The following is a 21,375-nucleotide window of genomic DNA, read 5'->3' on the forward strand; positions in this document are numbered from 1 at the left end:
TGTGTAGCCATTGGTTGATAATTCTGTTGGGGTAGTTATTTAATTGGAAAGTGCAATAAATTTGGTCTATTTCCACAGTGATGTCTAAAAAATTGAGTTTGCTATTATTTTCTATTTCAAAACATATATTCTTTTGGATATTGTTGGCGTGTTGAAGTATGATTTGAGAGTTGGTTAATTGTTATAAACAACAAAGCAGTCGTCAACTTAACGGTTGTAGAACGTTATACTCCCTAGTTTATGGATAATATTGTCGATGTTAATCGTGCACAGTTCAGTGAGTTTTGGATTAATGCAAGAGCCCATAAAGATGCCACCTAATTGTCTAAAGAAACTATTATTACAAATAAAATAATTATTGACTAAAACAAATTCGACGAGTTGGGTTATCCATTTTTCACAGTTTAAGCTATTTAATGTATTTATTATAAACTGTTTTTAGATGGAGGGGTACATGTTTTTTATATCCAGGCTCAACATTTTCATATTTTTATTTATATTCAGATTTTGGAGGTTTTTTTAATGAACTGGTCAGAGTTTTTAATGCTATTAATTGAATTATCAAATATATTTAGTTTATTTTTAAGGAATTTCTCTAAGTTGTAAAGAATATAAAATTTAATGTGAACCAGTGGGTGGTAAGATTCATTTAATTTGAGTTTTTACTCTGATGTTGAGCCTGGGTATTTTCCAGTTGTATTCAAGAATATTATTAATGTCATTAGTATTAATATAATTAGATTCTTTAAGTTTTTTAATTATTTTTACTAAACTTTGATGTATCCTTAAAGTAGGATCTTCAGTTAAAGTGTGATATTGAGAAGAGGAGAATAAATTAAGTTTGACCTTATCATATTTTTTCTTTCCATTATAACCATTTATTTGGATTTATCGGCAGGGACTATAGTTAAATTGTTATTGGTTAAAAATTTTTAACATGTGTAAGTTTGCTATGAAATTTGATTTGTTTGATTTTATGATTACTAGTATGTTTATAATGATCTAAAATGTGTTTAAAATTGGCCCTGACATGTTCTCTCTTGTTAATTTCTATTATAGTTAGTATGTCCTCTAAATTTACTATGAAATCATTATAATTAATTTTCGTTGGACCATTAAAGTTTAAACCTTTGATTAAAAAATTTTTAACAAAATTACGTATTATGCAAGTACTTTGGTTTACAACTAACATTTGTTCCCAGTTTTTTTGTTTGTTTATAGTTGGGTAATTTAGTTTTTTAAATTAAGAAACTCGATTAACTATATAGGAACTTCCAATCTAAACCACAAGTAATGTTATTTCATTTCAAAAATTTTCCCCTGAAAAGAGTTAGATGCCAGCATGATTCTGTTGCTCACAGGAAAAGTATGATGTACGGGGTCAAGACTACTAGTTTGAGGTAGAGATCATATATTTTAAATTAAATAAATTAAAAGTATGATTAAAAATTGCAGCTCGGCATTGTGATGTTGTCACAATAATAATTGCTTGGAGTAAAAGTTAAATTTCAAATCAGCAAGGAGATATATAAAAGTCACTGGAGATAAAAAAGCTGTTCAAATTTGTGACACACAATTTAGGTCATACAAAAATATTCTGATTAGAAGCACCAGGAAGTGGATCAATAAGTTGACACTGCCACATGTCTACAAAGATTCAATACTTATACGAAAGATAAGAATTACACCTCAATTCAATATTTCCAGCAAAGAAATTCAATCGTTTAATGTTTTCGGCCACTACTTTATTGGCCCTCATTGGGTACTGTAAAATGGAAAAACCATTCTATAAATACAGTCCCTGGCCAAATTATTAGATGCACTATAGTTTTTATGCAAATTTTAATTATCAGCTACTACAATTTGGTCTTTGAATATTTATTACCAATGAATTTAACTTGTAATGTACAGTTTACTTTATTACATAGGTGCTAACACGAATAAAACATTATATTTATTGAAAATTTTTGTTTTTATTAACATAGTAAAAAAATACAAAATTGCCATTTAAATTTTAGTATTTTGTTGAGCCACCTTTTGCAGCTATGAGAGCCTCAATCCGGAGCGGCATGCTGTCGATGCAAGACTGGACTGTCTCTTGTATTTGTGGATGATGATTCCACACATGGATGATTTTTTCCAAAAGCTGCGTTTTGGTTGTGATGACCTCTTTGGCCACTTCCCTCTTCATGAGCTCCCACACATTTTCTATGGGGTTTATGTCAGGACTATTACCCGGCCAATCCAACAGAGGGATATTTTGCTCTTGTAGATATGTTTTTACAGACTTGGCTGTGTGGCAGGGAGCTCCATCTTGCATAAAAATAAATGGTTCCCCATTTGGGAACCATTCTCTAACCTGTGGCAGCAACCGATTTTGCAAGACTTCTTTATATTGGTCTTGCCTCATGGTGCCTTTTACTACATACAGGCGCCCAGTGCCCTTGCCACTGATGACAGACCAAATCATTACTTTCGTGGGGTGCTTAACAGTCTGAATGACGCAGTCAGAATGAAATTTTTCTTTTCTATGACGATGGACAAAATGAGCTTTGTTGGCTAAAATTTCAAATGTGCTTTCATCGCTGAAACAGACCTGAGAAAACAAAAAAAAATATATCTTATGAATCAAGTACCTACTGTTAATTTGTCTATTTTATAGTAAATAATCTATTTAATGTTAAATTACCGATCTCCAGAAGTCTACATCCTTATTACACCACTGTTTGGGCCACTTCAAACGCTTTGCTTTCATTGCAACTGTTAACTTGGGTTTTCTTGCTAGACGGTAAGCCTTAAAATCCAGATCTTTCAATTTTCTGCGAACAGTGCACTCAGAAACATTCACGTTTGCATCTTCCAATTGAGATTTTATTGATTTAGTGGTAGCAAATCTGTTTTCTAAGCAAATTTTCTTAAGACATCTTTCTGACCTTGGGTTGAAAATTGGCTTTATGCCACATTTATTTTTTCTTTTTGAACTCAGATCTTGATCTGATTCAACTTTCTGAAGCTAGCGTACGACTTTATACGTCGTACGCTAGCTTCAGACACATTCAACCTTCGTGAAATTTCACGGTTGGAATACATTTTTGTATTAACGAGGGTTTTGACTTCAGCTTTTTTACGTGGTGAAAGGTCTCCCTTTTTCCCCATGTCAAAAGATCACAATTTATTATATCTGGTTGGTAAAAATATTACTATTGAAGAAAACAAACACTTGCGTAATTGTATACCATGACCTAAATACAAGAGGTGAACAGAAACATGTCCACACCAGTAGCAAGCAAGAACGCGACTGAAACATGTTCGTTCTTGTACGCTATACTTCAATGTCTAAGCTCTGATACCTACCAATATATTAACATTGTAATGAAATATAACAAATATAGGTATACAATGACATTAAAAAATAAGTTTCGTTTATCAAAATTATGATTTATAAGATAGACCTACACCAAACCGGGTATGAAACATTGAATTATGAAAACTCTGTAGTGCGTCTAATAATTTGGCCAGGGACTGTAGAATGCTGTGGCATTCTGAATTTAAAAGAATGCGACGGCATTCTATATAAGTCCCTTCATTACTTATACAGAAGGATTGCAAAAGATTTAGACATACACGTAACGGACAAAAGGAAACCCAATGTTTTCTGCCTTCTGTCTAACACAAAGGACGGCACTGGACGCAAAAGCACCAGGAGTTTACCGTATCCCACTACAGGACAATAGGATCCACATACAGATTGCTGCAAGTCAGGTTAAAAGATCACAGATATGATGTACAAAAACGAAACATTAATACAGCTCTGGCACATTACGTCAGTGATCTGTGGATTTCCCCGTTGGGACCAAGCTACCCTAATACGCAGGGTCTTCGACTGGCAAAACATTAGAATGTTGTAAGCTGTAGAGGTGTACAGGGCAGACAGGAGTAGAGCCTGCGTCAACACAGATGCCATTCATGTACCAAAGGCATGGAAATATCATCTAGACCAGGGTTTCTCAAAGTGGGCGATAATGCCCCCTTGTGGGTACTGGAGGCTTTCAGGGGGGCAGTAGAAGGCTCAAAGGAAATTAGGGGGCATTAAGGAAATCTAGAGGGGCGATGGCAGACAAATTCTATCTATAAAAATCTGACTATAATATATATAAAATGCTGACAATCTATATATTTTTTAATTTTTATTGAAGATCACAACCTGAATATTTCTAACACGTTGACTTATATTATAGCATGAATGAACTTATTATAGTAACATTATTGCATAAATATGCTAAAAATGAAAGTTCAAGAATGGCTACCAAGAATTTTGGCTGCAGAAGCAAATCTCTCAACTGTACCCCGAGTTATAGTCAGTTGTTCAACGATTTCTGATAGCATTCCCATCGTCGTATTTGTTTGAACGTGGATTTAGTGCTGTAGCAACGTTGCTAACTAAAAACAGAAATCGGCTGCAAGTTACTGAACGCGGCGACTTACGGCCGATTTTAAGTGAATTTGATCCTGATATTAACAAACTGGTCGAAATACATCAGATTCATCCTTCACATTAGATAAGTTTTAAATTCAAAGCCTTCTTTTAATGTTAATAAAAATACTTCTAAATATGATTAAGTATGAGTTTTATTTCCTCTCATTGAAACATTCTTTGATCTCAGAAATAGGATATAGATCACACCCTATCTATCCTATCCATATAATAATGCATGTTTAAACATTATATTTGCAACTGTTTTTAAGATACGCAACAGATGGTAATGTAAAAAGGCAAGTTAAAAAATATGGGGGCACTAGGAATTTTTTTAATCTCAAAGTGGGCGGTGGTCGAAATAAGTTTGAGAACCAGTGATCTAGACCATGACTTCTTAAACTTTTTTATTCGTGACCGCATTTATGATTGTGATTTTTTTCGCGACCCAAAAAAATGTAAAATAAAGATATATAAATATTTTGTGATGATTTATTGATTAGGTAACAATATATATACATATGAAAAAATATAGTTTTAGAATTTGTTTAAAAACATACAGAAATATAAAATTAAAAATTGCACAAAAAGTTGTAAAATTGTATTCATTATAGTTACAAAAATTATATACCCTATTTTTCATCAAAACTGCATTTTTTGAAATAACATAAATAAAAGAGAATATTGGGAAAAATATATCGTTGCTGGTATATATTTGAGCCCGGGCATTTTGGCCCAGGTCTTAGTTTGTTTGAATATATTCGAGCGCAGCCGTTATATGGTTAAGTATACAAAAATTAAAGGTAAATTGTTTCTTAATGAGACGGATGTGCTTGCTTTTTACTGCATAACAAACTAAATGTTGGTGCAATGTTTGACACTGCTGGACATAAAATCTCTTCAATAGTTTTTAGCGATGAACAATATTGGGATTTGATGTGTGTTAAAGCTGAAAAAGTAATTTCACATAAATATGTGGTGTTGAATGGCAGAAGAACATTTTCAAACTCTCACAAATTATTTTCAATATTTTGCATACCAAGTTCGAAAACGTTAACGACGATTTTTCGTTTTGTGTACAACACCGGCAAGAGATTCCCGAAAGTGTGCTTTACATCCCTGGTGTTCCATGATTGTATGTAGATACTTTTGCATTAAAATCTCGCAACCCCAAGATTTCGCTAAGCGACCCCAAATGGCGTAACGACCCATAGTTTAAAAAGCCCTGATCTAGACTCATAAACTATAGGTCATATAAGATACATCACAGCCTGTATTTGAATGTATTTAAAACTTTTAAACTTAAAATGCTACGGCATTCTATTTATAGAATGATTTTTCCATTTTACAGTTCCTGACGAGGGTCTATAAAGTAGGGGCTGAAAATTTTAGAAGATTGAATTTTTTTTGCTGGAAATATTGAATTGAATTGAGGTGTAATTCTTATCTTCATGTACAGTTCCAGTTTTCTGGTATAGTCTGTGTTTATTATACCTATAACCGGGCGAGAAACTTGTGGACTGCCTGAAACTGTCAGCTTTCCTACAGTAGGCAGAGGAGAAGAAGTTCTACAAAACTATGTTAAGTGTTGTAGGTGATAAACAACATGTGGAGATTGAAGAGGAAGACAACAGCAGTGCCTGTGAGGATTCAGAAATGACATGTACAAAATTTTTCATGCAAAAACAACTGTGGGAATAAAGTTTCTGGAAAGAACAACACATGTCAGTTATCAAAAAAATTTAATTTTTCTTGGATCCTGTCCAAGGCAATAATCTGACAATACACCAAAACCTTTGGAACAGCTCACTGTTTTGGAAAATTGGTGCAAAAAATGTCCAGGTTTAATGAAATTTAATAGAAATGTTTTTTTTTTCCAATTTTCTGAGCATCAAGTTTTTTACATATGCTGTTTCTGCAAAAAAGGCCTCAGATGCAATGCAGTAGTTGACTGCAGTTAAGTTTAGGTTAAAAGTGATATGGATATGCAAATAGTCCAACTTAATAGGAAGTGTAAGATTTTACACTACCTTGTGTTGAAATGTTTTTCTTATGATGACTTTCAGTTCATGTAGTTGACTGGAGTGGCAAATCTTATATTAATTTTTTTGTGTCTCTTTTTAGAAGGTATTGTGCCAACATGTGGATCCGGATGAAAGTGACACCACTGCAATGGTCAACAAGAAAAACTCCATTTATTGATAGTAATAAAAATATTTCACATGCTTTACTGCACTATAGAGAGGGAGGAAGGTGCACATTAGAGATTCTTGCAGTTAATGGCATGTAGATGGGCTTTCAATTGGTCTGTTATCATCCCCGTGTTGTTTGTTTAATGTACACTCCCTTCTTCTTCTTCTATTTAAACTAGAAAAATGATCCACAAACTTTGTTCTTTTCAAATCAGAAAATAAACAACAAATTTGGTTCTCTCAATCTCTGAATATTTTGTTGTATACTATCAGATTCCCTGAATTTTATTGCTCTACCACTCATAAAAATTCAGTAATGAATTATGTAACTTCTCCAACCGTTGTGAAATTTTATTTAAAAAATAGCTTTTATATTATTAATTATTATAAAATGTCAGAAAGCTTAGTTTTGAGAGTAGTGATGAGTTTTATAAAAAAAATTGTAAATGTGAATAAGTAAAATCTTTAAATAATGCTTCAAGCCCACGACTTTAATTTAGATTAAATTAGTTATTGTAATAGATAGGGTTTTAATAAATTGGAGGGCTTATCAATTTATTAAAACCCTATCTATTAGGATAACTAATTTAATCTAAAAGAAAATCTTTATTAAGTCTGACACCTTTTCAGATATGCTGCATGATCTCCTCTACCTCTCCGCTCCTTTGATGTTTAACCACCAAAATTTAATAACATCAATGTCCTTTATAAGGTATACAAGTTACCATGCCAAATTTTGTTTAATCCCTATTCCATTCTGATATATTAAACAAAATAGATACCAACACACACACACACATTTCTTATCTACAGAATTTTTTCCTTTTTGACTTTTTTGGTTCAGGTGTCTCAAAATGTGAAGATTTGAAAAAAAAACATGGAGGGTCAATTTTGACACAATTCCAATATTTTCTTTTTTTATGTATACATAACAGCTGGTAAGGTAAGTTACCAAACTATTGTATACTCAAAACAAATTTTTTAAACTACATTCAATCACTTGGATGACAAGTCTCTATTCATCTAATTATCTGAATAATTTTGCATCATGCAAGTGACAGTCAGTTTGGTTTCTCATGATGACTGATGTTGTGTGGGTGTCAAGTCACCATTGTTGACGTTCATTCATTCATTTTCATTTGGCACAAAAGTCCAGCTGGTTTTGCATAGCAGTAGCAGGCAGTGGCTCATCTGTTGAGAATGAGATGTTTCACTGAGTGAACATGCATACATTACATTGTATGTACAGTACAGTATATTGATTATTTTGGCAAACAACAGAGTTAGTACAATTATCAAAGGATATATGTACAATACGCCTCAGCTCGGCTCGGAGAGCTATCTGAGGAGTGTGTGTAGGCCCGTTTAATTAAGGCATTAAAAGCTGTTATTTTATAATGGGGAGAGTCACATGACACTACCGGTATATATAGATGTTCTGACCCCAGTTTACGGTATACTTCTGTGTGGATTGCTGTTTGCTCGAACTTGATGTTAATGTTGAAGAAATGGGCCTAAGAAGCATGAGCTTGGTCCATCTGTAGGGTCAAGCCATAAGGGTTATCATTCAATGAATTGACAAACACTGATGTGTTTGGCTTTACCCTCCGTAGGATGAGAATATTGTCGATGTACTGTTTATAAAGTTTATCGAACTTTATAAATGGTACATCGTTGATGTACCGTTTATAAAGTAAGTTTTAAAATTATTTATAAATTAATATTATATATTTTTCAGAGGACAAAAGTTTTGCAGATGCATAATGGTGTAAATACAAAGCTAATCAATGTACAGAATTATTTACAAAATTGTAACTAATTTACAGATAAGGGAACAGGTTAGATATGTACAATAAAAGTGCATATTTTATATTACAGGGAACAATACACAAAAAATCAGTCATATGAATAAAATAACTTAACATAATATTATATAATACAGAGTAAGATGAGATAAAGTAATGTAAACATATAAGAGAACAATTATGTAATAATATACAGAAAAATGTAATATACACGATCATAATCAAGGAGTCCATGAAAGCAGCACTAGGTGTTGCACTGTGGTGTTGTAGCGTGGTGTTGTAGCAAGGTTGTTGTAAGCCTTTATTAGGTTATAGAAGTGTCCATAGGTGTACTCGCTTTGAACTAACTGCTTGCAGTCACAAAGCCAGTTACCCCCACTATCCAGCACAGCTTGCCTTAGGTTTTTCAAGAATCAGGCAGTCAAAAATATAATGCTGACTGTTGTCACAGTACCACAGTATGAGCAACAGTTTGTGCCACCACAGGAGAAGCGAGCCAGGTAGCTGTTGAACCTCTCATGGCAAGGCCGGCTTGTAACCACCATTCAAGGCTGGCTTGTAACCACCATTAAAGAATGGTGATGTCAGACTACTGGTCATTTACAATTTACTGGACAATGTGATGTTGGATATATTGAAGCTTGTCTTTCTGGTTCATTATAAGTTTATCAAATTGGATATTATTTAGATATTTATATTCATATAGTTTATCAAAGGTAAGACATTTTTTTTGATTATTAATTATATAAAAATAAGAAAATTAGGAGTATTTTAAGTACATAACTAATTATTATGTAGATCATTTTTCAACATTTTCAAATTAGGCCTAATTCATAAATATACTTTAAAAGGAAAGACATTTTAGTTATACATTATATTTTTTTGCGGATATAAAGTCAATTTGATTTAATGTTGTAATGGCTATTATAAATAATAGTAAGATTTTCTTGTTGGTACATCAATATAAGACTTCGACAATTGGTACAATTCCTGATTTATACAAGTTATCTAAGTTGCCCCATTCATTAAAATATTAATAATTTCTTATAATTCCAAGTGAATTGAATAAACTAGTTTAATTAGGATAAAATTGGGAAAAAATTATATAACAAAAGTTAATAATATATTGGTTTGTCTATAGTAGATATGTGTAAGAATATGTTACTAATTATTTTATATTGTACCTAAAAAGAATTTAAATATATGTATTTACTTAATAGATGCCTCAAAGATGCTGTGTGACAGGCTGTAAAAGCAATTACTCATCTACTGAGTGCATAACAGTTTTCTCTTTCCCCAAAAGTCCAGAAATGATTAGTAAGTGGATTAAAGCTATACCACATAATGACTTTTCTCCTAAAAACAGTGTTGTGTGTATTAAACATTTTTATGATAAATTTATCATTAAAGAAGATAAAGTAAAAAAAGATGATGGGTCATGGTTAATAGTTCCTAGATTAAGACCAAAACTAACTGAAGATGCCTATCCTTCTATATTTCCAAATTGTCCAGCTTACCATTCACATAAGCCTCCTGCCAAAAGAAAAACTGGTGATGACAGAAGAAAAGAATTATTTGAACATGGTAATCAACAGTTTCATGAATGGTGCCAAAAAGATATCATTAAATCATTTGCAGACTTGAAAGATGGTATTTCCAATCATGTTGCAAATTGTTGGTTGCATTTATTCGATACAGGATATGTTTTATTATATAAAATTGCTGCAATGTCAGATATTCCACAAGTAACCCATGCTGTTGAACTGTTTCAAAATTTTGATATATGCATATATTTTAATGGAACCCAATTAGATAACAAAAACTTTATATAGCTGTTAGGATCAGAAAAGAAGTGTGATTGACAGACTAAATTTGAAGCATTGAGTCATTTACAAGGATACAACAAAACAGAAGTAAAAATGAAAGATAAACTGCTTTAAAACATACAACTTATGCTATGATTCATCATATTGAATATTTGTTTGAAAAATTTTCATTGAAGTTTGTACTTTTGGGAAAGTTCCAAACAGATAATCTTGAAACTAGATTTGGACAATATTGCCAAATGTGTGGTGATAGTTATACATGTTAGTGTTGTTTAGGTTTTAGAATGTGGAAAAAAATTAAAAATTTTAAGTTTACTGAAATTGAAATTGAGAGAATAGGGAATTTCCATATTAAAGATTTGATGTCAGCTCAAGTAGAAAATTGTATGAGGATTCCTTTAAATCATGGATGGATATTTCTTACAAATGTTTTGATGATGATCCTATCAAATGCAAAATGATAACAGTTCCTTTGTCTACTATTAAAATATTAGTTTTTATTGCTGGTTATGATGATTGTAAATTATTACAGAAGATTTTATGTGAAAAGTGTAAATCAGTAATATCCTGTTTAGATAAAAAATTAGAATTTGACATTTTACACTCTTAACTTATAAGCTATATTAAGGAAATTGATAGAGGTCTTTCATATCCATCTAATTTATTTCTCTCTTTAACTGTTGAATTATTTAAGCTTTTTCAATGTTTATTACAAGCTAAGTATGAAGATCAATTTCTACAGTGCAAAAAACAAAAGAATTAATTATTAAACTTTCCTTGAAAGAATTGAACTAATTGATTTAGTATCTGTCAGTGTTCCATGTATCTGTGGAACAATGCCATATTTTCTTTTGAAAAATTTTTAAAATATAATTTCAAATATTTTAAAATAATTATTGTCAAGTAAGAACGTCAGCTTTGAAAGATATGCCTGGAAGAAAAAGGAAATTACAAACTTACAATAAATCTGTAAATTAATTACTTTAAATACTTTACCTACACATTTACATTCACTTACACTTATTCTCATAATAGTAATAAATATTTATATATTAAGTTAGATTTCTACGTTTTATTTTATATATAAGTTTTTGTAAATACATTTACAGAAGTAATATGTAATAATAAACATAGATTTTTAAAATGAATTACTATTCTTTGTAAGATAAAAATTAATAATTCCAAAACTTTTGATATATTTGTTTGTTTAAAAAGTTCATATAATAAATTTAAAAGATAATCATGCAGTGTTGTTCTTTATTTATGAAACTTTTTTCACTTAAAAATTATTTAATACATTTATAACATTTAAATATTACATCAATAAATTAATTTTTAAAATAATTTGTTTGATAAAAAATATTCAATTTTACATAAATGATCGGCAACACTCTGATGATTGGCTAAAGAAATGACCAGTACTGTGATGTCATAAAACTTTACAAGCAGGCCTTGAATAACAATGGCCTTGCTCATGGCCAGTGTAAAACTGTGTGGTATAAAAGTCTGAAACTATCCATTTAGCCCAGTAGAGATCTTGGATGTTGGGGAAAATGCTGTGGGTAACAGCATTATAACCATTGTTCCAGGTTTGTTGCCATCTATTCAGATCTTCCCACAGCATGAGGCTGACCCAAGAAATTGGTAGCTTATTGTAAGTAATTTTTAGGGTGAAATCATTGGTGGCAGGTTTAGCAAGAGCATTGGCACACTTATTATTTGTTAACAGTAGAGACACTGTTTATTGTGACTCTTTCCTCACAGTAGTGATTGGGACTTCATTAAAATATCAAAATGCGTTCAATAAAACAGTGCTAACTTAAACCTAGTTACAAAGTTAACCGCTCCCTCATTGCATTTGTGTTAGGCAGTGATGCACTGGTACCCCCTTGTGCGTTATAAAGCACAAAGCTTGCTTATAAAGCATGCATATTTGATTGCCTTTTCTGGGATCTCAATTGCTATTTCATGATTCACCAAAAGGTAGTTTTAGTGCATGTAAAAATATAATTTTTACATGCACTAAAACTTTAATTTACAATGTATGCTGTTATGCTATTTTTATGGAAGACTGTCAACTGGGCAACAGGGAATGGGCAATTGTCAACTGGTGCTAGACATCTGGGCAACAAAATAAGAGATCAATAATAGACAAAATACAAAATTTTTACTGTTTTTTTTATAAAAATCGCCTTTCTTTTCTATTGACCACCTACCTGGTAAATTTAAATAATATTTTTTAATAAATGAATTAAAAGAACAATTTTGTATTTAACAAACATATATGTACATGTTACATTATTTATTTTTACAAGTAAATAGAAAAGTTTCAAAGGACAGTTGATATCTACTCCCAAAATTAACAAATATACATTAGAACAAAGGCAACAATTACATAAAATTAAAAATACATTACATTATACATTAAAACAAAAAACTATAAAAGTTCTTTGAAAGAATTTTGAAGAATTTATTTTCTTTGATGTTCTTGGTTAACCATTTCTCATATATAGTAATTAGCAATGCTATAGTATGTTGTTCAAAAAACCATATTTTCATAAGTTGGAAATAACTCCTACATAGTTCATAACTTATAACTCATAAGTCTTAATCATATTTATATTTATAGCCTGATTATTTAGGTGATTGTTTGGTTGTTTTATATTATTTATATATATTTTACCAATATTTACAATATATATATATACATACGTCTGCCAAATGGTATGCATGATAAGTATGCAAAAATTTTTAAGTTTGTGTTGTTCAATTGACTATTTTTCAGTTGACTGTTGTCCAGCTGTCATGCACCCTATTTTTATTAGTCTGAGATTACAGCAGCCCTCTTTGATAGAAGGTCTGAAGGGGTGAAAATTTACACCATTATTTACCACATGCTCCAAACAGTACTCATTGACAAAAGATCTATAGTGATTGCTTTATTAGTTTTGAAATAATTGGTCAGAAGGCCAGTTTTGTTACCATTCAGTATAATTAATGTTTATCTCTATTTTAATTTAAAAAAAGAAGAAAACAAATAAAATTTAATCAGTATTGATAATTAATCTTTAGACTTTGAATTATTTTCAAATAATAAATTTTATTAATTTGAATATAATTTTTTTCAGATTTTATTTTTATGGATAAAATCTGAATTGACTTTGAATGATACAAGGAAATTTTGATATGTAAGTATGTTTAATTCTAATTTATAATAATGTTATGCAGATAATAACTATATAAACTTTTAAAGCTGGAACAACAGTCATTGTCTTTATTTAAAAATAAAACCATACTGTTTACTCCAGCACTTGATTTAATAAACACATTAATTGTTTTGGCCCAATTTAGAGGCCTTTATCAGGTAGGATAACCATTCTATCAAACTCAACAAATTCATAAATTTAAAATTGTCCTTAAAGTATTCTACAGGAACATCAGTATTCTAAAAGTATTCTACAGGTACAGGAACATCTGACATAACTTAATTTAAAAGGAATGTTTCCAAACATTTTTTTCAATGATGCATTTTTAAAAACTTAAATTAACATAAAATGTTCTACTTACATCTATTACTTAATACGGGGGGTGGAAATATAGCACCAAACCTTCTTTGTAGTACCTTCTAAACAATTTTCCAGTAGGTTATTATTTTGACAATGACTAACATTTTCAGTCCTTCAGCTGGATCATTTTCAGGTTGAGCATAAACATTGCATTTTAAAAGATGTTCTATTAATTGAATGCCTCTCCGGGTTTAATTCATCATTGCTATAAAGTGGGATACAAAATATTAAACCCATTTTAAGGTGTTATTTCTTTAAAACTTTTATGTTCGACCTGAAGAAGATCCAGCTGAAGGATGAAAAAATTAATTAGTCATTATCAAGATAATAAGCTACTGGAGAATTGTTAGAAAGTACTACAAAGAAGCTTTGGTGCTATGTTAACAGAAAATCTTTAAAATAACGTAATTATCAGGTCAGTCCATAAGTCCTTGCGCATTTTTATGACCTTGAGAAAAATTTTGTTTTGCTGTTAAAAATGTCAGTCTAATGTGATAATTTTTACACTGAAGTGTTAAATTGGATCTCATTCGTATAATACTGTTCAGAATTGTGAACATTTCAGTTGTTTATTTTTGTTAAAATGGAAGTAACCGACGAATATAAAAGACACGTTTTATACTTTTTATTTGGTGAGAATGCTACAAATGCAGCCAAAAAAATAAATACTGTACATAATCAAATCGTAATTAGTTCAAGGACTGCGCAGAAGTGGTTTGAAAGATTTAGAAACAACGATTTTAGTGTGGAGGATAAGGCTCGTACGGGAAGATCCGTCGACTTCGACGACGATGCTCTCTCTGCACTAGTCTGCACTGTAAAAAAGGCTATTTCTGAATATTTTGATTCAAAACCGAAATCATTTTATGAAGACGGGATTAAAAAGCTACCATCGAGATGGCAAAAAATTGTACAAAATAATGGTGAATACATTATAGATTGAAATAAAATTTAATTAAAATCTTTTGCTGCTTTTTTTGTAGATAAAAATACGCACGAACTTATGGACTGACCTGATATTATTCTTAAGAATTAAGTGAATAAAGAATATACCAACATGCCTGCTGTAATATAAGGCTGTATAGTAGTTAATGCACATTCCCAATAGAGTAGCTCTATAAATCTCCATTGCCTCAGCTGTTCAAAGTGTATTCTGATCAAGGATCTTTCATATGAGTTTAGCATCCCAACATGGAGAGACCCCGGGCACTGAGGCAAATTGGCTAGCACAGTGCCACATCTGTTTTTGGAGATTCTACAAATACTTATGATCAAATATCTTTTAAAAGCTGGAACTTTTTGGATAAAATCACACAAACACACCTTTTGTAATTTTTCAACAATAACATTTAATCACAGAATGAATATTTTTGTCTCAATTTACAGGCCTTGTTCAGGTTAGAAGACATTCCAAAGATGAAAGAGTTGTGTTGAGTTCTAAAGTGGAACAGTTCGAATATTTATTTGACATTATTTAAAATTTATACATTGCAATTCAATATTTATACATTTAAATGAAATTAAAAATTACATTGGATAATTATATAAATTAAACAAGCAAAAATTGTGACATTGTCACTATGCCAGGCTGCAATTTTAATCATATTTTTAATTTATTTAATTTAAAATATATGCTCTCAGACTCAAATTAGTAGTGTCTTGTCCCTATACTTCATACTTTTTCTGATGACAACAGAGTCATGCTGGTCATTTACAGCAGGGGTGGCCAACAAGTTGCTTGCAATTGACCGGTTGATTGCAAAGCCAATTTTGGTTGATCACTTGCGATGTCTTGACTTAATGTGTTACACTTGTAACCGAACGCAACATGTGAACGTAATGCACAAATGCAACAGTATGCATACAATTGTGACTCAACTCATAGAAAACAGCCATTTAGCTTGAATATTTGGTACTTTAGTATGTTTTCTTTAGTATTAATATTATTATTATTATTAATCAATATTATTTATCCATGGTGACAACGTTGAGTTTTAATTTTTTTTTCTGTTCAAAATGTAAGTACATTTTCTTTATGTTTTAAATTAAATTGTGTCTTTTCTTACCTATCTATCAGTGAGGTTCAGGCCAAAGTTTTAAACACAAAAACGTGTACGTTGGGCGTTTAGCGCCGCTTTCCTGTAAGTCTAGAAGTTTGATAATGGTGTTCGGAAAGTCAGTGGAATCATGCTCGACATTCTAAACACTATTGTCAAACTTCTAGGCTTACAGGAAAGTGGCACCGAATGTCCAATGTACATGTTTTTGAGTTTAAAACTTTGGCCTCAACCTTGCTATTTACTTGATAAGTGAGTGTTCTTGACAATAGACCTCTAAACTGCGATCATTAATTATAAATATTTAAGTTGAGACCTTTAGTTCTGATATTTTATATATTTTTTATTTTAATCAAAAATATCAGTAACTGTTGCATGTATTGCTACTGGTAATCATATGTTTATTGTAAAAGTATATAATCTCGTTCGATATGAAGTGAATAAAGTATATTAGTTCATTATATTAATTGATATCTGCTATCAACTGCTATAAAATTTTGATTTCAAACAAATGTTTGATATAATGTGCATTAATTTCACAATGAATAAACATACATGCATAAGTGTTATATTGAATTGTACTGTACAAAACAATATTCTATGTCTTTCTGGCTCAGTGCCAGCAAACAACTAGTTAACTAGACAATGTTAATTTTCACAAAAAGTTACAAATTATCAAGTTTATATGTCAGTTCTGATGTATATATATTTTTTTCTTATAAATTTTTCTAATAAAATGTTTTGAAAAATATTGTATTTAAAACTAAAGATATTAATAAGTATACCTGATTTTTTTCATATAGATATAATGATAATTTGATTTTTGGTGAATTTTTAAAGTAATATCGCCTGACTGACCTATATTGCCTTAGGAGGGAATACAAAATAAGAGTAAACAAGATTTTAAGGGAAAAGGGTTAACGGAGTTAATTACCGTGGTTCGTGAATTTTTTTAATTTTCTAGGAAAATATTTAATTGAATATTTATTCTTTAAATTGTCATATTTCTTTTGCATTTTAGTATACCCATGAACATGAGTAGTAAACCAAAAAACTCGAAAACTTATCATTTTAATGAAGAATGGGAACTCTATTACTTTTTTACAATGGTGAATGATAAATGCCGCTGTTTAATATGTCTTACCTCGATAGCCATTGCTAAAAAAGTAATCTGGAGAGACATTTTTTACCTTAACATAACAAGTATCAAACAGATTATCCACCAACATCCAAATTGAGAAAATATAAAGTTTGGGATCTTAAAACTCAGTTAATAAATCAACAAAATGTTTTTAAAAAGCCAATGTTGAAGTCACAAGCAGTAACTAATGCATCTTTCAAATAAGTTATCTCCTAGAAAAAAAATGTAAACAATTTTTCTACAGTGAATTTGTAAAGGAAACTTTTTGGAAGTGTCAGATTCATTCTTTAACGAATTTAAGAACAAGAGTGAAATTATTGCTGCAATTCAAGATCTACAACTGTCTTGAAACACTGTGATGCGACAAATTGAGAAGATGGTTGGAAATGTGAAAGAACAGTTATATAACAATATTAATAGATGTTCTTGTTTTTCTATTCAGTGTGATGAATCGACAGATATAAGTGATACAGCACAATTACTTGTTTTTATTCGTATGGTTTTTAAGGATTTTGTAAAGAAGAATTGTTGGGTATGATTTCTTTGGAAGAAAGGACTAGAGGTGTAGATACAAGCCTTGTACATTCAAAGCCTTAAGAAACTTGCTAAATGGTTTGAAAAAACTTGTGAAATGATTTTTAAATTAGTTTTAATAACAATGGATGGCACAGTTGCAATGATAGGTCGCATAAATGGATTTATAACTCCATGTCAAAATGAAGATGAATTCCCAGCCTTTTTGAGCTACCACTGCATGATTCACCAGCAAGTGTTAGCCAGCAAGAGACTAAATACAAAACAGGTAATGGACATAGCATTTAAAATTGTTAATTCAATTCGAGGGAGTTTCCTCAAACGGCATCTCTTCTAACTGAAGCTCGACGAAGGCCATCCTGAATTATTACTACATACCGATGTAAGATGGCTAAGCAAGGGTAAATTTCTGCAATGATTTCGTGATTTATTGTCTGAAATAATAGATTTTCTCTATGAGCAAGATAGAAAATGTGAAAATTTAAATGATGAAACTTGGCCTAGTGACTGCATTTCTTACCAATTTTACTTCAATATTAAGTCATTTAAATTTAGAATTACAAAGTAATAATAAAAACAGTAATCGATATGATCAGTTGCATAGATGCATGTAAAACAAAATTTATTTTGCTAATAGAAGATCTGCAACAAAATAATCTGAATCATTTTCCAAATATGGCAGATAACTACAAAAACATAAAAATATTAATTATAAGATCAAAAAATACTTCACGGAAATCCAAAAAGTAATTGAAGATTTTGAGGTAAGATTCCAAGATTTTGAAAAAATTAAAGAAATTGTGGAATTTATATCTTTTCCTTTTAAAAAAGATTTAAGTGTGAAATGCATTAGCCAAAAAATTTCAGACATTTCATATAGAGCAAAAGGCATTAGAAAATGAAATTATAATTTTACAAACTGATTTAATTTTATAAGCCAAAAAATTTGAAGATGATTTTTGGAAATACGTCAACCGAGAAAAATATCCCAGTATCACCAAATGTAGTGAATATATTTATTCTTGTTTCGGATCTACATACTTGTGTGAATCGGCATTTTCATACTTAAAATTAACGAAGACTAAATGATGTACTGTCCTGTTTCCCATACTAAAGACTCATTATTATTAACTTTGTCAAGATATATACCTAATAATGATTCCTTGGTTAGAGACATGCAAACTCAGTCCTCCCATTAACATTAAGGAAATAAAATAAATTTTCAATCTGTCTTTATTTGTAGCTAATTTGAATTAATAAATATTTTTAATAATTACTCATGAGCCTATATCTCGTAAACTTAATAAGTGATTTAAAAAATAAAAAAAATAGTTTTGAACATATATTTTGCTTATCTACCTGTAGCTCGCAGGAGTGCACCTCGTACTGAAACACAGTGTATAAACATAGTATGTATTTCACACCTCCCCCTCCCCACTTAGACTATGCCTATGACAACAGGTCAATTGCGACACATTTTTAAGATAAAAAGTAGATCTTATGTGCACAAAAGTTGGCCACCCCTTATCTACAATATGTAACTGTATTCTGGAAAAAATTTTGAATCAAAATTACGATTTCTGGTTTAGACTGGAAATTCATATATAGTTAATTGGGCTACCTATTCTGAATCTTTCCATACCTGGTCTCGACTTTCATCTGTCTAACATTGTTCATTGTTCTTGAAATTAAGGAAGGACAGATAGATGACAGTGGGAATTCATAGATCTTCAATTTTTTCAATTGCTCAATTAATTAATAATAAAGATGTATGTAAATTCGAATAAATTATATAAATCTTAACCACGTGAAATGGATGGTTTATGATATCTTATCATTTATTAGAAATAAGATATAAATTATCCATTTCCTTGTGGTTAATTAGTATGCAGGTGTACTTCAAAAACAAACATTCAAAGCATGCATCTATAAAATTGTTTGGACAACTGTCTGTAATAAATGACTTGTTTTCTCAGGAACCGTAACTCCATTCTTTCTTACATAGGTATCATTACTGTTTCTTTGACTCTTGTATATTATCTTTCCATTTTTTTTTTACTCTCTTGTTATTTTTCCTTTATTATCCATTTTTTCCAAAAGAAATTTACGACAAGCAGCAATTACAGTAAATTAAAACAGACCATCTACATACCAAAGAAGGCAGCCATATAAAAAGATTTGGCAACTTCTAGTAGGAGTAAATGACAAAGTAATGATAACATTTAAATAGCATCATATTTACTTCCAACCAAATACTGTATATTCTACAGAATGTAGCATAGAAAAGCTAAAAAACAGTATTTTTAGAAAGACAGAGGTAAAGCTCTTTATGACCGTTATTCACTCATTTTTTCAATTTTAAATAGCAACACAGAGTATTTGAATTGTTTCACTTTAGAACTGAATATAGTTTTTCATTTTTGGAATGGCTCCTAATCTGAAGCAGACCTGTAAATTAGGTCAAAAACATTTGTTCTGTGATTAAAAGTTACTGCTGGAAAAATACAAAAGGTTTGTTTATTTGATTTTATATAGATGAGATGCCTATCAAACCTGCAATCATATAAAGGGATTTTATACACACCTGGAGCTTGTGCATCTTCTGCAGCAACTTTACCATTAGTTAACAATCAGAATACTTGTGGGGGCATCTTTTATACATGAGAACTAGGTTCAAATTAGGGTTTCTCATTTCCCGGTCTTTTGCTTGTCCCGGAATCCCAGGATAAAAGTGAACTGTTTCCCAGGATCCAGGGACAAAATTGATTATTTTTAAGATATACAAAATGTCATGAAATCAAATGATTTAATTATTTTTCGTTTTTTAAAGTAATTTAATACGTTCTGCATTCTCCAAAATCACATTAATAATGCTGTATAAGATATGTATTAAAAATTACCTTTGAATTACATAGAAATTTTCACAAATAGAAAAAATGTATTAAAGTTTGCTGGAAACTGCATACAGCAACGACAAAAATGCTTTTGAATTGAGTTCAAAATTAAAAAAAATGAACTTAGATCAAACTTCTAACTTAGAAGGTAATTTTTGATTTTTTAAATAACATATAATACAAAATATTGTAAATTTTCATAAGATTTTAAAAAGCAAAGATGGTCAATACTCCGATCACTCAATCTGATTCTTATTTTAGTAATGAAAAGTCTTGATACCGAGAATGCCTTTACCGATTCAATTGATGTGATTGGAATCGTGTTTAATGCATTTAAGAGAAGACAAATATTATGTGTTTTCATCTGTATCCTGAAAGATTTCTAGTTCGTTTTCGAGATTGTAATACTTCTTTTGTTCTCTAGTATTCTTGATTTGTCTACCTCGGCTGCATTAATAGAAAGATCATAGCCCAATAATTCGGCAGTTCATTTGTCTTTAATAATCAGGTTATGAAGAAAAACTTCATACTTGCAGACTTCGTACTCGTTTGTATTCTTGCCCAATTTGCACAACTTGGCGTTACGCAGTTATTGAAGCTACTAAGCATGGTTAAAAATTAAGACAGCATAAGCACACTTATTCCAGATATTACTGGTAAAGAATTTTGAGAGTTCTGCCACAAATAAGCTACGTATTGATTATTGACCATTTGTGACCTGCCATAACGAACAAAAGTTTAAAAAAACTAATAAGTAGGTTTAAAATTAATAAATACAAATGTATTCTGACAGTTTATGAGTTAATAATACTTTCTATTTGCAAAATTTCCTCAACCTTAGCATAAAATAAGAAAAAAGTGAATTTTTAAAAAATTTGCGGGATTT

The 21,375-nt window shown here is 30.6% G+C and overlaps 1 protein-coding gene across 2 annotated transcripts in view; it reads left to right on the forward strand.

The window, feature by feature from the left end:
* Positions 1 to 21,375, forward strand: part of Vsp37A (Vacuolar protein sorting 37A) — a 121,323-nt gene that overhangs the window by 3,392 nt on the left and 96,556 nt on the right. The window contains exons 2-3 of one of the 2 annotated variants that reach the window (XM_067278446.1): positions 9,692 to 9,788; positions 13,426 to 13,485. In XM_067278446.1, coding sequence (XP_067134547.1) covers positions 13,463 to 13,485 — 23 coding nt within the window. In that variant the 5' untranslated portion in view covers positions 9,692 to 9,788; positions 13,426 to 13,462. The remainder of the gene's footprint in view (positions 1 to 9,691; positions 9,789 to 13,425; positions 13,486 to 21,375) is intronic. The other variant, XM_067278448.1, reaches the window with a different exon arrangement.

The sequence above is a fragment of the Centruroides vittatus genome, unplaced genomic scaffold, assembly GCF_030686945.1.
Source record: "Centruroides vittatus isolate TY-2023 unplaced genomic scaffold, ASM3068694v2 contig_8, whole genome shotgun sequence".
Classification (NCBI taxonomy): Eukaryota; Metazoa; Arthropoda; class Arachnida; order Scorpiones; family Buthidae; genus Centruroides; species Centruroides vittatus.